At 41.9% G+C, this 17,347-nt stretch overlaps 1 protein-coding gene across 5 annotated transcripts in view; it reads right to left on the reverse strand.

Annotated features, from left to right (window-relative positions):
- Positions 1-784: 784 nt before the first annotated feature.
- The window catches only part of LOC112060584 (erythroid membrane-associated protein-like), a 100,959-nt gene continuing 84,396 nt past the window's right edge, over positions 785-17,347 (reverse strand). For all 5 annotated transcript variants that reach the window (XM_065571449.1, XM_065571447.1, XM_065571450.1 and 2 more), the window contains 6 exons: positions 17,002-17,022; positions 14,404-14,424; positions 7,978-7,998; positions 7,162-7,182; positions 3,443-3,469; positions 785-1,918 (listed from right to left, as the gene is read on the reverse strand). In XM_065571449.1, coding sequence (XP_065427521.1) covers positions 1,389-1,918; positions 3,443-3,469; positions 7,162-7,182; positions 7,978-7,998; positions 14,404-14,424; positions 17,002-17,022 — 641 coding nt within the window. In that variant the 3' untranslated portion in view covers positions 785-1,388. The remainder of the gene's footprint in view (positions 1,919-3,442; positions 3,470-7,161; positions 7,183-7,977; positions 7,999-14,403; positions 14,425-17,001; positions 17,023-17,347) is intronic.

Genomic DNA, 17,347 nt, shown 5'->3' on the forward strand with positions numbered 1-17,347 from the left:
TTATTGGGAGTGGACTACATCCACCCTGATTGAATTGGCCCTGTCAACACTATTTCTACACTTGCGAAGTAACTCCCTGCTCTCCATGTGTCAGTATATAATGCCTGCATCTGTAACTTTCACTCTATGCATCCCAAGAAGTGAGGTTTTTACTCACGAAAGCTTATGCCCAAATAAATCTGTTAGTCTTTAAGGTGCCACCAGACTCTTTGTTGTTTTTGTAGATACAGACTAACACGGCTACCCCCTGATACTTCACAGACACTGTTTTTGCTAACTATAACTTTCACATGGATTTGTTAAAAAGTGGGGAGGAAAATAAACTTCTCTCTGATCCACTGGATTACAGAATGAGGGGAATATAAACCAGCTGTAACTAAGGTTCTGTGGTTTTAGCTCAGGGGGGTTTCTGCATGCTCTTTTTTTAAAAAAACACACGTAAAAATGTTAAGTAAAGGGCTCTGTCTTCATATAGGCAGGTCTTTTAAAGTGTTTATTCCTTTACAAAATTTAATATAACTTTCACTTGTACTTATTAAAAATTGGAGGAAGAAGCAGTCTTATCTCTGATCCACTTCCTCACAGATGCTGATTTTGCTAACAGTGGCTTCGCTGCAAAAGCATGCTGCTTCAAATTGTCCTCATGGTATGAAACAGTGCTGCATTTTCCTCAGTAAAATCCTGACATTCTGTGTCAGAAACATCATGTTCTTAAAATGGTATGCAGATATCAGTAATTGCTAAGAGGTTGGACACTAATTTTATGGAACGCATACAGATAAGATGGCACCACAAACCTCTTTTATTTTACACACAAAGATACAATAAATTGTTACAGGCTCAGTATAAATTAATAATATGAGATGCCAAATAACTAGGGTCCATCAACATTTATTAAGAAAAATTATTAATCAAAGATTACACAGCATAATACAGAAAGGAAAAGTCAATCATTGCCAGCCCATTCTGAAGACACATCCCTCACCTGTATTTATACCTGACTTGAAGATTGGTTATACAGTCTATCACAGATACATCTGTATAATATACAATATTATTTCCTTACTCTTAGCTACTAATATGCCTTATCCAGATAAACTAGTAGTTAGTAATAAAAAAAAAGTTCATTCCTAGTTAATTGCTCAGTTTGTGATAGTTCAGTTTTATGGATTCCAGTAAAGTTGCATCCGTTACATGGGAAGCCACCCCTGCAGCATTAGCAATGCATGTAACTATAATTTCACAGGCAATGATTTTCCACTTTGCCTTTCATCTGGCTGCAAAGCATTCTCTTACTTTGGTTCGGTTTGGTCAAGAGTGCCATGATGCATCAGGGGTCTTTGGGATTAGTTTGGTCAACAAAACGGAGCATAACAGCAATTTTAAATTTAGTCCTCTTCTTTAATTGAAGAAATTCTCATTATTGTTTCTTTGTGGGAATTTTTAAAGAATGGATAAACTTCTCTTGAGAATGAACAATCATTAAATGTGAACAACACAGACATGTCAGTTACATTGAAAAAAGTTACCTGCTTCTCTTGGTAACTAAGGTAAACTCCAATTTTCTTGGGCTTTTTCTGCACCATGACCCGAGTCCATGGATCAGTTTTTGCCCAGTAATCCCTCCCATTCAGACCCAGAGCCCAGAATCCCTCTTTAGGGGACAAGGACAGTTTTCCTTTTCTCTGTATGGATTTTCTGGCCACACCAAGATCCCAGTCAGTGCTGCTCCCAACATCCACCTCCCAGTAGTGCTCTCCAGAGGAGAATCCTTCAGACCCCAACACACAGACAGTTGAATCGAACCTCTGTGGATTTGGTGGAACTTGCCGAGGTTGGGTTTCATGTTTAAAATTCTTCTTATCCCCAGCAATGGAGAGATTGGGGTGGGCTGTTCCTGCATCAAGAGTGATGTTATCTGCAAAGAGAGATTGGGTTTTCAAAAGCACTGGTCTAATGTCAGTCTGAGCTGGGATAAGAGGAAGTTTACAGGGTGGGCCCCATCCTGCACTCCCTTCTCAGATGGGAGTTTTGTCTGATTGAAGCCTGCTTGACAATGTTTTTCTTGTACTGAAATCTATGAGAGTTGTGTGAGGTTCACACAAAACTGAAAGTGATTCTGAATTATTTGGTGGCATTCACAAGGGGGATATAGGCAAAAAAGTTCAGCCTTTAGGTGCTATTGGCATTCACAAATTGGTTGCCTGACTCTGTAGGTATCTAAACTCCCTAAGCACCTAGGTTTCCACAATTAAAGTGCCCAAGGTGCCTAAAGCAAGTCCTGACATTGCCTAGCAGCTTGGCACCTAACTCACACTCAGGCCCCAGCAAGATTCACAAAGTGCTCCCGTGCCTAACCTGCTTTTGTGGCCTGATCCAGTAGATGTGCTCAGATAAGGAGGTGCCACCCTCATGTGTGCTTAAAGTTTAGTCTTTGTTTAAGTATTATGCTGAACTGGGGCCTTGGGAAACACATTAATCTCCAAACAGACAATCAGATCACAGAGAAGAAAATTATTGCATCTATTATGTGGGATCTCTGTACTTCCCTATCGTCTTAATTATTGAACAATAAATATTTCAATGGGCTATCTTAGTAATGAAAATAATGTCTTGTCTAGAAGCTAAAGTGAGGGATTGAGCATCAGGTCTCCTGAGTTCTATTCCCCTCTTTGACACGGACTTGTTGAGTGAGATTGTTCAAATATATTGAGCAGTCTCTTGTAAACTGTGTACAATACCAACCTCAGTGAGGGATAGATCTCTCTGGATTAAGATTTGGAAAGAGTTTGAAATTATCAGAAGAAAATTACAGTAAAAATGAAAATTACTATCTCATAGGCTCATCTGCCATGAATCACCCTGTGTCTTTCACCATCTCCTTAATGATCATCACTCAGTGTTCATTTTTTCCATCACCACCATAATCAGCCACAATCACAAATCAACTGCCAGAGCTAACTTCACCACTGTCTTCATCAGTATGAAAAGCCATCATGATCCCACACATTTGACTCCTGGCCACTACTACCCACCTTCATCACTCCTGGGATCATTTCACTCCTTAGTGTGATTAATAGAACACCATCACCATCTCATCTGTGCTTTTACCCTGCTCCAAATCCTGATGCCCTGACTTAGCATTTCCTCAGTCCTTACCCAGATCTAACTCTCACTGAGGGCTGATTCTGATCTCACATCTGTGCAAATTAGGAGTGTCTTCACACAGATCCATGAAGTTACACTGGTGTGAAATTGGTTTGAGGTCAGCATCAGATCGTGCTATACATGACAATTTTGCCTAAGTAGAGACTGCGTAAAAACTGGGCATGGCTCTCAGGACTTGTTCTCAGGATAACAGCATTTTCTGGCATGTTTCTAGTTTGGTTGCTGTATTCACACAATGATTTCTTAATGCTGGAATAAACGTGTATTCTGTTACCTGTTTTATTGCGAGCCTTTCTCCATTCTGAAATCAGAGGGAGAAACAACAGACATTGAAATAAAAGGGGTTCATTTAAAGGTTTTCCTGGCTCTGAAAATAGGATGTTAAAATATACACAGAATGCACACACAGACATAGTACACCATGCCTTCACGAGGCCTTTTCTGAACTCCTCTGATTAAAAACCTGAGCAGGGTCTTGGTCTGCCTAAGAACTGCTTTGTCTGTCTTGCATCTCAAGCTCATCTCATCATGTAACCCATTCTTTTTGGGGCATGGTATGGTTTTATTTTTTTCTTATATAAACCAAACTCTCTCACCCCTCCCCACACACACACCTTATGCACACCCCTTATGCACACCACCTGACATTCTGTTAACAACAATTCAGACCCCACTATTATTATTTATTTTGGTTGTTTGGGTGCAGCTGTACACCCCAAATGAGAGAGCAGCTAGGATTCAGGTCCACAAATGACTTGGGTGTTGAATACTGTTCACTACAGGGTAATGGGGTAGGGACAGGGCTATTATAAAATGGGAACCGACTCCACCCTAAATTATCCTGGTGGGATGAGAAGCAGCCCATCTCTCACTGCCCCTGGCATGACCCAGAGGAACAAGCTGGGTGTGGTTCACTGCCTGTGGGAAGTGGTGGGACACTAGTAACTCCAGGGGACTTCCTTCCCACTGATCTACCTAGCAAGGTTACACCAGCAGGGTACTAGGGTAGTAGCTTTGTCTTTAACTAGATTGTTAAGAAGGGCACACACATACAACACCAAATCAAATGAAACAGCCTAAAAATGGGGGGAGGGAACTTGAACTCACAGTCTGGTAGTGTAGACATGGCCTGATTTTCAGGGGCGTCAGCAGAGTTGCGGGCTGGGGGAAGCAGTGGGGCCCAGGGGTGATGGAGGGAGTGGGTGGGGAGCCTGTGGAGGCAGTGTGGGGCCAGAGCCAATTGGGTGATGGGTCAGGGCTGGGGTATGGAGTGGGATGCAGGGTGCATGGGAGGATGACTAGGTGAGGTAATGGGGGACAGGGTGATGGGTGGGGGTCTGGCGGAGACAATGGGGGGTAGGTACAATGTGGGGAACCAGGAGAGGCAGCGGTGGCCAGAGTGCCAAAATACAAGTTTGCCCAGGGCACCATTTTCCCTATGGTGGGCAACATGGGCGAACAGCGTGTTTCTGGAGGTGCCTTGGCAGTCACCAGGAAGTTTACAGTGGCTGTGGTGGCGCGGGAGGGAGTTGCCATTGTTCGCCCCTCTCCCCCGCACTCTCAGCAGTTACCAGTCGCCTATGCAGAGAACTAGTGTCTCCTGTTGACTTAATTGGGAGCTGGGTGTGCTCAACAACTCTGAAAATCAGGCCCATGCTCTTCGAAGGTGGAGGTGCAAAATCAATGGCAAGTATAACAAAAAATGGGATCCACAGGCAATAAGAGACATTTGTCGGCTGAAAGAGTATGGAGGAAGAACACTAAGGTCAAAAATAATACGCTTTCCATTACAGAGGGTTTATCTATTTTTTTTTTCATTTTATTTATTTATAACTTTATTTATTTCATTGAATTTGTTTGTGTGAAACCACGAGACAATCCCATTTTCCCTGCAATTTTTCTGAAAAAGAAAATCAATATCTAAGCATTCACCACAGGGGTGATTCTATCCATTATATAAGCAAAAATGGCTCCTATGAATATCAGTGGAGAGGCACACAGAGTCAGTTGGAACAAAATTGTCAGAAAAGGGGGTTGGGGGCTGTTTTTTAGATAAGAATGAGTCAGTTACATTGAGGGTTGGGGATGGGAGGGGAGAGAGGAGGTGGCCGGTGAGCAGTTGAACAGCTTCTGATTGGCCCCGTAGGGTTTGCTTCTGAGGCTCACAGCCTCCAGTATAGTTATCATTTCCCTAGGGACAGGTGCTGGATAAGCTTGTTGCTTGGCTCTTGCTGCTGCTTTTTATACGTTACGTTTCTCACTAATCATGTATTCTGCTCACTAACGAAAAAGGATCTTTGTCTCTCTTGCTGTTTTCTATACCTTACCTCTCTCCCTAACAAAAAAGGAACTTTCTCTTTCTTGCTGCTGTTTTCTATGCTGTACCTCTTTCACACAGCCATGTGTCACTGAACACAGATGATCTAGCTAATTTTTAAATCTCCTGTTTTCTGCCATGTGCTTTCTCTTTACCTTACATTCTTTTTTTACCTTGATATTTTTCTCTTTTATTTCAAAATAACTCTTATTTTTCTTAAAAGCCTTTTGAGTTTTAACAAAAAAGGATTTTTCTCTTTTAGTATTTCAAAATAACTTTTAAATGCTCCTCTTTTATTTAATAACTCTTTTTACTCTTTTAAACTTTTTCTCTAAAATCCTCTCGTCTTACTAAACCTAACCAAAAATCTTTCTTTTTTTAAAACTCCTTTTCTTTATGTTCTCTCAAAAAACCCAGCCAAACGTGTCAAAAAACAAGCACACAACATTCCCCCATCCAAAAATTTATATATATTTTTTTTCAAAATGGCCAATGGTGCGAAACCTGTACATGACTGAAAATGGGAACCGAGGGTGGGCCATAAACCCTAAATGGGGTGTGGAAACCTGTTAAAGAAAACATGGTGATGAGTGCTATAAAGGGGGTAACTTCTAGTGTGCCCTGAGGGGAGACAAACTCAACTGGAGTCCTGACTGACTTCATTCAGAGCAGTTTCAGAGCACTGATTGTGACTTTGACAGCTTGTGTTAGCATTGTGATGAGCACCTGGTGGACGGTTGGCTGCTGAGGGCACCAGGAGCATCCTGCAGTAAGTGACTGGAAGCAGTAAGGCAAAGAGAAATTAGAGGGAACAGCAGAAAATGATGTATAACTATCTCCTTAAGAAGGACATTGTAGACTTGAGCAGAGGGAGAGGGTTATGCATTGGAAAGCTCACCAAAGTGAAGCCGAATGCACAGCTGGAGGATGATGATCACTCTAAGAAGCAGGTTCCTGACCCAAATGGGGCTGCAAGAGGGTCTGGGAGAAGTTGGAGAGACAGCTGGATGTTGCTAAGACCCACATCCCCAGCCATCAGGGGATATTCATGGGGTTCCCCATTGGTGGATCTGAGACAGATGGAATTGGAACTGAGACTGAAAGAGCTGGAGGAACATGAGAAGGAACAAGAGGACTGTAAGGAACAGTGAAAGCATGAGGAAGAGCAGCGGCAGCATGAACGGGAGGTGACCGAGAGGAGAGGGAGAGGGACTTTCCCTGTGGTGAGAAGACTTCTTTTTCATTCAAAGAACTAATGTTCGACAGCAGTGTCTACATTTAAAATAGGTATCATTTTATCTACTCAAAATGATTTTCCCAATTTCTAACACACAATATCATGAAAAAATTAACACAATAGACATTTTATGCTAGCCTCCTACATATACTCAAAGGTAAAATGAACAGAAGAGAAGGAATGGGAATATTGAATATGCATACTATACAGTGATTCTGAAAATCACTCCTTCAATTTTAGACTAGAGAGAAAATAAATACAAATATTCTAGGTGATGAATCAACTTGGTGGGAGAGAAAGTTATCACAGCTCTGTTAGGGGGTTAAAAAGAAATCTGCTGAGTAATTTGTTCTCCTTGGATTGAGCAAAGGCCATGAAAAGAAGAAATATCTGTTTTCTTTTAAAAACATTCTTCTGAAGGAAATCAAAGAGAACTTACCAAGTTCATTCTGGAGTTGGTCTGAAAAAGAACAGTGCAATTTCAATTAGAAATTGGATGAATTGGTATTTCCTTACCTCACTGAAGGAGCTGTCTTCCCCAGTCATCAGCTGCCACTTTTCTAATTCATCCCCTTTTTTACACAGCAAGCCTGACACATCACCCAAACTCAGTAGCAGCTCAGAATCTTGCATTCCATGACTAAACAACGACACTGTACAGTCATAAAATTGGAGACCCAGCCCACACCCTACTGACTCCTGTTTACAAAGGCCCTCCTCCCATCCACCCATTATCACAGACACCTTACTAACAATGGCTTGAACCATCAATGTGTAGAAGAAACTATTGTGACATTAACAATCTCTAGGTAATTTGTACTCAATCTGGTTAAAACTAAACTAAAAATTCAAAGTAAACCTAATGTTCTGTTTTTCAAGCTTGCCTAAAAACATAAAAATAAAATTTGGTTGAAAAGAATACAAAGTCTTTCAATATGCAGTATGTGCAGCCTAATTTAAAGCTATCTGTTCATGGGAGTCAGGTGGCATTGGGCTTAGATGGCTAGCCTGACCTGCTGCTTGTGCCACTCTGTCCGCACTGCTATTTTTAGCACACTGACTTGTGACAGAAAATTAACTAGATGCATGAATCCCCTTCATTAAATTTGTGAAAGGAAAAAAATTAAAACCAAAGAGCGAGCCATTCAAATGAAGGCCGACTTTTTTAAGGGAATTGAGATGAATACAGCAATGGTTCCAGAACAGAAATTGCACCTGTGTGAGTGAAATTGTTCACAAAGCAAGTCCAACTTACTCAATTGCTCCTGAAGATCACCTATGGGACAAGAAAAAAAAAGTCAGAGTCAAAGCAGTCATTGTTCAAAATTCAGCTGAAAGTGACTAACACAACTTTTCTGTGGAGCATGAATATGGTTACTGAGAAGCTAAAAATGAAGTTTGAGACGCTCAAAGCCCAAATTTATCATGATGTAACTTACTCTGTAGCAGTGAAATCTACCATTAAGGCCTAGTATAGACTAGAAAATTATTTCTGCATAACTACTTTACTCAGAGGTATGAAAGATTCACACCCCTAAGTGAAGCCATTATACCAACCTAACCCCTGGTGTAGACAGTTCTATGTTGATGGGAGGGGCTTCTGCCGTTGACATAGCTACTGCCTCTTGGGTACATGGAGTACCTACACTGAAGGCTCTCCTGTTGGTGTAGTAGTATCTTCACTAAATGCTATAGCAATGTAAGTGTAGACAAGCCCTCAACTACTGCTTTTTTGAGGGATGGACCTATGTCAAAGGAAGAATCCCTGCCATTGGGATAGGTGGTGTACACACTGATGTGGTGCAATGTGGCTTCTGCAGTGGCACAGCTGTGCCAGTGTAGCATTTTAAGTGTAGACATACCCTAAGGTAAGGGTTTGAAGCATGACACCAAACAAAGTGCATCAAGGATTCTACCTGGGATGGCAGGGAGATATAGATACATATAATATCTTAATAAGGAGAAGAATACCTTGAAAACCAATTCTATTGAATTGCATTCATCATTATTTGATCTCATTTGATGAGTAATGAAAGGACTAAAAAAGAGACATCGAGAGAGAGAACTTGGCATATAGGGGGAAAGGTAGAAGAGGAAAGATGACAAAAACAATGGAATGTGAGAAAAGAGAAAAATGGTTTTGTTTAGGAAAAAGTGACAGAATTATAAAAACTAAGTAAAATGGAAAGGTCTATTCAAAGCTGAAGCTGAGCTCCCTTTTGCTGTTGCACAATTGGGACTTAAATTTTCCATAGAGGCCACTGATTGTCACTGTGTACATAGAGGCCTCTTGTCTCCACAGAACCTGAGTCTCCTGTTGACTTTATTTGGAGTTGTGGGAGCTCAGCAGCTTTGAAAATCAGGTCCAAGGTCTCTGAAGTTGGAGATGCAAAATCATTGCAAAGTATAACAAAGAATGTGATCCCTGGGCAGTACAAGACATTTCTGAGCTGAGAGGGAGGCAGGGGAAGACAAAGATCAAGAAATAATATTTTTCCATTATAGAGGTATTTTGTTTTTATTTATTTGTTTATATTTTTTTATATTTGTTTTATTTCTTTGAAACTCCTAGACAGTTCCATAAATACTTAGAAAATTCTTGCTGTTTTTCTGAAAAAGAACATGAATATTTAAGCATTCACAAAACAGGCTAAACTCTCCTTTGGAGAAGCACAAATGGCTCCTAGGAAAATCAGTGCAGATGCGTTCAGGGTCAGTCAGAACAGAATTGTTCCATACTTCAAAAATGAACAAAGTATGCAACTGCTGTTCTCAGACAAAGATCCTGCTACATATACACAGAAGCCATCTCTAACCAAGGCCAGTGGTTATGGCACTCACTAGAATGTGGGAAACCCAGTTCTCACTCTCTGCCTAAAGTTGAGCAGGGATTTGAACTTAATTTTCCCAGCTCAGTGCCCCAACCACTGGGCTGAAGGTTATAAGGGAAGTCCAGAGCTGTGGCTAAAGAACACTCAATGAAGCTAGGGGTGGGGTTTGGGAGGTGAAGTAATATAAGATTCTGTTTCCATCATATTCTACAATTCCAAGCTGGCTCAGCAGTGGGATGTTGCCACTCTGTGGAATACAGCATCCTGAAGGATGCCCTAAACTGTTCTGGGTTAACAACAGATCCCATAGACACTGCAGAAGGCAGGTAGTATGGATGCCAAGGCATGCTTCCTTACTGCTAGCCACTTCTTTGCACTGGACCAGAGGAGGGTGATATAGGAGCATGTATAGTGACTGTGCACCATACAAAGATTCCCCAGTGCAAGGGCAATCCCCTAGTGCTCAGATTCATTTTCTGAGGGGCGGAAGAGTAATTTGTATGTAGTGAGAGTAGCATGAAAAAGCTGCAGTGTGGCTGAGAATATGAAATAAAGCATTTGATGAAATTCATAGAGAAATTCACAGTAGTGCACAACATTTAAAATAGATAGAATTTTTATCTTCTCAAAACGATTTCCCAAATTAATAACCCACACCATCTTATGAAAAGAAATTTTATCATGAAAAAATAAACACCATGAATATCTTATGCTATCCTCCTGCATACACTCAAGGAGAAAATTAGTGGAAGAGAAGGCACGGCATCACTGAATGTCTTTACTGTAAGATGATATTTAAAATCAGTCCTTCAATTTTAGACTAGAGAAAAATTAAATACACATATTATAAGATAGCAAACCAACTTGCTGGGAAAGAGAGTCATCAACAGTTCTGTTATGGGGTTTAAAAGAAATGTGTGATCAATCTGATTAACATTAAACCCAAAAATCTGAGTAAATCTACAGTTCTCTATCTCAAGCTCCTCTGTAAAATGTAAAAAATATTTCAAAATGATACAAGTCTTTCAATATGCAAACCAGTATCCAAATGTAATGTAATGGAGAGATTCCCTGCCCAGCTCCACTACCTTTGTGACACTCTGGGTATGTCTACACAGCAGCTGGGAGGTGTGATTCCCAGCTTGAGTGGTTTACACTCAACAGCTCTGCTCGAGGATGAGGTACAGAAAAGCAGTATGGTGGCAGTGGTCAGTGGCAGGGGCTTGGGCTATCTACCCAAGTACCTGTGCAGAGGGTTGGATGGTGTTGTACTTCGGTGCCGAGCCTGAGTCTCTGCCTCTGCCTCCTTGACTACACTGCTTCTTTTAGAGCATTACTTTGAGCAGAAAAAATAACTGCATACACCAACCCCCTTTCTGGCTTGTATGGGCCGTCTGAATAAAGGCCGATTTCTTGAAGGACAGTGAGATGAATACATCCATGGCTCTTCGTTATATACAGACCCTGTTTCAGTGTGAATGAAATTGTTCAGAACCAGTCCTAACTTTCCCATTTCTCCTGGATATCACAAAGGTTGGAATCAAATCAGCCATGATACAAAATTCAGCTGAAAGTGGCTAACACTTTTCTGTGGAGTGTGAATACTGTTACAGAGCAGCTAATAGTGTCAGAGGATCAAAACCCAAATTTAACTTAATGTAACTAGCACTGCAGCATTATGAAATCCAACCTTAAGGCAACTGTTTGAGATATGAGACAAAACAGTGGACACAAATGTTTTCACATGGTATGGGTGGGTGATATATACATATAAATACCGAAAGTTAATAGTGAAAAGATAGCCTTGATAATAGATTTCATCTGGATTTTTACATTACATTTATCACTATATTAGCTTGTTGAATGAGAAATGAGAGGACTCAAACAGTGAAAGGGAGAGAGAGAACATGACACATAGGTAGCAATATTAAAAAGGAAAGAGCAGAAAACATTGGAATGTGAGACAAAGTTGAAACATGTTTTCTAGAAAAAAATAATAAACATATTAAAGCTAAGTAAAATGAAAAGGTCTGCTCAGAGTCTCAGCTGAATTCCCTTTTTTCTGTTGCATATCTTGAAGTTAAATACTTAATAGCGACCACTAATATGCAGAGCCTACTTTAGAGACCCCTTGTGTCCAGAGAATCTGTATATCCTGTTGACTTAATTGGGAGTTGGGAGTGCTCAAAAACTCTGAAAATCAGGCCTATGTTCTTTGAAGGTAGAAATGTAAAATAAAGGGCAAGTATAACAAAAAATGTGATTCCCTAGGTAGTAATAGCCATTTCTGAACTCAGAAAATACAAAGTTAGGGAAAGAAATCATAATTTTCTTTCATTATAGAGGTTTTTGCTTAGTTTTTTCCCCTTATTTATTTAACTGCTGACTTATTTTATTTCATTGGGTGGTTGGAGGGCAGGAGGGGAAGCCAGCAGCCAATCCAATCAATACTTATGATTATTTTCTTGCAGTTTTCCTGATAAAGAAAATCAATATTTAAGCATTCACAAATGGACTCCATCCTGCCTTGAACATGTACAAATAGCTCACAGGAAAATCCGTGGAAATGCACATAAGGTTGGTTGAAACAGATTTTTTTTCCTTCAAAAATGGACAGAGGATGCAGTGGCCATTCTCAGCTCAAGATCCTCCTACATACATACATACATAACCCATCTCTAACTAGTGCCTGTTGTTACGGCACTCACCCAGGATGTAGGAGAACCAGCTTGTCCCCATGCCAGAGGTGGATTAGGGGTTTGAACTTGGATTTCCCACCTCTTACCAGAATGCACTAATCCGTGGGCTGAAGGTTATTAAAGAGATCTGAACTACTGGCTAAAGAACGCTCAAGGACACTCGGGGTAGGGTTTGGGAGGAGGAGCGATGAAAGGTTCTGCTTTCATCATTCCCTCCAGTTTTGAGCTGGCTCTTCAGTCAGATATTCCCACTTTAGAGGATAGAGCAGCTTGAAGGATGCACTACATTGTTCTCATTCTCAACAGATCCTATGGGTATTTCAGAAGGCAGATAGTATGAATGGTGAGCAGTGCCCCATTCTTCCTGGCCACCCCCTTTATACTGGGCAAGAAGGAGGGGGAAATGGAGAGATATATACTGGCTGCACACCACAGAAATATTCCCCAGTAGAAGGGAAATCCCCTGGTACTGAGATTCTTTTTGGGGGGGGGAGGAGAGAGGGAGGAGAATTTGTGTAGTGAGAGCAGCATGAAGAAGCAACAGTGTGGCCAAGAATATGAAACAAAGCATTTGTTGAAATTCATAAAGTTACTATCCCACAATTGTGCACAACATGTACAATAAATATATATTTTATCCCCACAAAATGATTTGTCAAATTAATAACACACATCATATCGTGAAAAAGTATTACATCCTGAAAAAGTAAACATCATAAATATCTTATGTTAGCCTCCTGCATACACTCCAAGAGAAAATTAATGGAAAAGAAGGTCCAGCATTATTGACTCTGTATACGATAAAGTGATACTTAAAAATCAATTCTTCAATTTGAGGCAAGAGAGAAAATAAGTACAAATATTCTATGGCAACAAACCAACTTGATGGGAGAGAAATTCCTCAGCAGTTCAGTTATGTGTTTTAAAAAAAATCTGATGGATAATGACAGGTTTCAGAGTAGCAGCTGCGTTAGTCTGTATCTGCAAAAAGAACAGGAGTACTTGTGGCACCTTAGGGCTGGTCTACACTGGGTGGGGGAATCGATCCAAGATACGCAACTTCAGCTATGCGAATAGCGTAGCTGAAGTTGAAGTATCTTGGATCGAATTACCTGGGGTCCACACGGCGCAGGATCGACGGCCGCAGCTCCCCCGTCGACTACGCTGCCACTGCTCGCTCTGGTGGAGTTCCGGAGTTGACGGTGAGTGCGTTTGGGGATCGATATATCGCATCTTAATGAGACGCGATATATTGATCCCGGATAAATCGATTGCTACCTGCCAATATGGCGGGTAGTGAAGACGTACCCGTAGAGACTAACAAATTTATTTGAGCATACGCTTTCATGGGCTATAGCCCACTTCTTCGAAGGCATAGAATGGAACATATATTGAGGAGATATATACACACATACAGAGAGCATGAAAAGGTGGGAGTTGTCTTACCAACTCTGAGAGGCCAATTAAGTAAGAGAAAAAACTTTTGAAGTGATAATCAAGATAGCCCAGTACAGACAGTTTGATAAGAAGTGTGAGAATACTTACAAGGGGAGATAGATTCAATGTTTGTAATGACTCAGCCATTCCCAGTCTCTATTCAAGCCTAAGTTGATTGTATCTAGTTTGCATATCAATTCAAGTTCAGCAGTTTCTCATTGGAGTCTGTTTTTGAAGCTTTTCTGTTACAAAATTGCCCCCTCAGGTCTGTTATTGAATGACCAGACAGGTTAAAGTGTTCTCCTAGTGGTTTTTGAATGTTATGATTCCTGATGTCAGATTTGTGAACAGGTATTACCTTACCTTACTGAAGGAGCTCTCCCTGCAGACCTCCCCAGTCATCACTGACAGTTTTCATATTCATCAGCTTTCCTCACACCACACCTGATCCATCACCCAGATCTAGTAACAGCTCACAATCTATAACTAAATAAAATGAAGGCCCTGGGCTTGCTTAAAACTGGAGACCCAGCCCACATCCCAATGACTCCTGTTTACAAATGCCCTTCCCCCAGCCACCTATCACCAGCAATACCTTATCGACAATGGGTTGAATGCTCACTGTGTCCAAGGAATTATAGTGATACCCTCAATTTATAAGTAAGTTGTGCTCAGTCCAATTAACGATAAACTCAAATATCAAAATAAACCTACCGTTGAGTATCCGAAGTTCGACTGAAAAACACAGAAATAAAATATAATACAAGTATTGCAATATGCAGTACGCACTGTAGCACCCCAATTTAAAGTAATGGACAGATTGTCTGTGCTGCTATACTTCCTTTGTGACACTCAGGGTATGTGTACACCGCAGTTGGGAGGTATGAATCCCAGATTGGGTAGGTATACACATGACATCTCTCTCAGTTAATGCCTAAAAACTGCAGTGTGGCCACAGAGGCCCAAGTGGTATCTTAGGGCTTGTCTACACTGGCACTTTACAGTGCTGAACTTTCTTGCTCAGGGGTGTGCAAAAACACCCCCCTGAGTGCAGCAAGTTTCAGCGCTGTAAAGCGCCAGTGTAGACAGTGCACCAGCGCTAGGAGCCACGCTCCCAGCGCTGGGAGCTATGCCCCTCGTGGAGGTGGGTTTTTTAGAGTGCTGGGACTACACAAGCTAGTGCTTTAACATTGCCAGTGTAGACTAACCCTGAGGGTATCTGCCTGAGTACATACTGCGAGGGTACTTTGGTGGCTAGACTGAGCTGCTGCCTTTGCCATTGTGTCGACACTGTGAGTTTTAGCATACTAGCTTGAGAAAGAAAAATAATTAGATACATGAATTCCATTCCTGGGTTGCAGGGGATTATCTTCCACAAAAATAAAGAGAGAGCCATTCAAATAAAGGATATTTTTTTAAAGGACAATGAGGAGAATACTGTGATGAAGTGGGAAAGTTCCTAATGTTTTATCTGAATACTATGTATGCCTCAGTTTCCCCTATATGTTACTCAAGTGTCTAGGTGGTGGCATAAAGGTGTGTGATCGTTGAAGACACCCTAGGGGGCAGGAGTGACTGCCGACTGGCTGCCTGTGCACAGAGAATGGCCGACACTCTGTAATCTGGCAACTGATGGCCAGGCCCCGTCCTCTGCAAGGAGCCAGCCAAAGGTGTTGGAGAACAAAGAGACCAGGTGACCTGTTTGCACAGGAAAGAGACAAAGCCTATAGGTGAGGCCACTGGGTGTGACTGAGGCTGGACTGGTGGAAACTGTTCAGTCTCCTGGTTTGGGGACTCAGGGGGCAATGGGGGAGGGGGAAAGAGAGCCCAGGACTCTGGTACTCCCCCACAAGATGGACTTTGCTGTGACTTCCGGCTTTCTGTGCTACTAAGATCTGTTCTATGCTGTGTTCCCGTCGACTAATAAACCTTCTGTTTTATATCACTGGCTGAGAATCACTTCTGACTGTGAAGCTGGGGTCCATGGCCCTTTGGGACTGTGTAAGCCTTCCCCAGGTGTTCCATCCAGGTGGACTCACTGTGGGAAGCTCACCATGTGAACAGGGGTGCTGAATGCTCCAAGGTCAGGCCCAGGGAGTGCTGAAGCCAAGGAGGCTTCTTGCCCTGGTGAGAGTGTGCCCTGGGGGGGACACTGCACTAGAGTCCTGACTGACTTCATTCAGAGCAAAAAAAAACAGGAGTACTTGTGGCACCTTAGAGACTAACAAATTTATTTGAGCATACGCTTTCATGGGCTACAGCCCACTTCTTCAGATGCATAGAATGGAATATAATATTGAGGAGATATATATACACACATACAGAGACAGGTGGGAGTTGTCTTACCAACTCTGAGAGGCCAATTAAGTAAGAGAAAAAAACTTTTGAAGTGATAATCAAGATAGCCCAGTACAGACAGTTTGATAAGAAGCAAGTGTGAGAATACTTACACGGGGAGATAGATTCAATGTTTGTAATGGCTCAGCCATTCCCAGTCCCTATTTAAGCCTAAATTGATTGTATCTAGTTTGCATATCAATTCCAACTCAGCAGTCTCTCCTTGGAGTTTGTTTTTGTAGCTTTTCTGTTGCAAAATTGCCACCCGGAGGTCTGTCATAGAATTACCAGACAGGTTAAAGTGTTCTCCTACTAGTTTTTGAATGTTATGATTCCTGATGTCAGATTTGTGTCCATTAATTCTTTTGCGTAGAGACTGTCCCCATGTAAGTATTCTCACAGTGCTGGGCAGGGTCAGGGGAGTGAGAGGGAGCTCTAGCCTGACTGGCTGACAGACTGAAACCCTGATATGGGGCAGAGAAGGTGCTAGGGCTACGGGGAAGTGGCCCAGGGAAATGGACGGCAGGGATAGAAGGGAGATGTAGCATGTGGGTGCCGCGTAGAGGTCCTTGGGTTGGGACCCGGAGTAGTGGGCCAGCCTGGGTCTCCCCACCTCCCTTTCTCCCCACTTGCCATAGAGGGGAGTGGCCAGTATCGACTGTAGCTTGTTACTGTGGAAAGTGGATAGCCGTAAGGCTGTTATTTGCCAATGAGGCAAGTGGAAGGACTGAGGACTGTTGGTCCCCGTGAAGAGGGGTTTGGAGAATGGAATGGGGCACAGCCAGAGGGCTGTGTCCTGAAGATGACGCCACAATCCTTGATGCGACGCGGGTCTGGAGCAGAAGTGATGGCAGCAACACACCACCAGAGGAGGGCGCCCTGTGGAAGGACTGAGCTAATTCCCAGAATGACCAGCAGGAGGCACCGCAGTGGTGAGTCCCACACTGTTACATTCACAAAGCAATATTAACTTACTCATTGTTTCCTGGATATCACCTGTGGGAGAAGAGAAAATGTTAGAATCAAAGCAGCCATGTTTCAAAATTCAACTGAACGTTACTAACACCACTTTTCTGTGGAGCATGAATATGGTTACTGAGCAGTTAAAAATGAGCAGTGAGAACTTCAAAGCCTAAATTTAACTTGATGTAATTAACCCTGAAGCACTATGGAATCCAACATTAAGGCAAGTGTTTGAGGCATGACACAGGACAAAGTATACCAATAACCTCATCTGAGCTAGGAGATAGATAGATATAATATTTTAATAATGGAAAGATATTATGGAAATTAGATGCTATCTAGATTTTTATACTGCATT

Source organism: Chrysemys picta, chromosome 17 (assembly GCF_011386835.1).
Source record: "Chrysemys picta bellii isolate R12L10 chromosome 17, ASM1138683v2, whole genome shotgun sequence".
NCBI lineage: Eukaryota > Metazoa > Chordata > Testudines > Emydidae > Chrysemys > Chrysemys picta.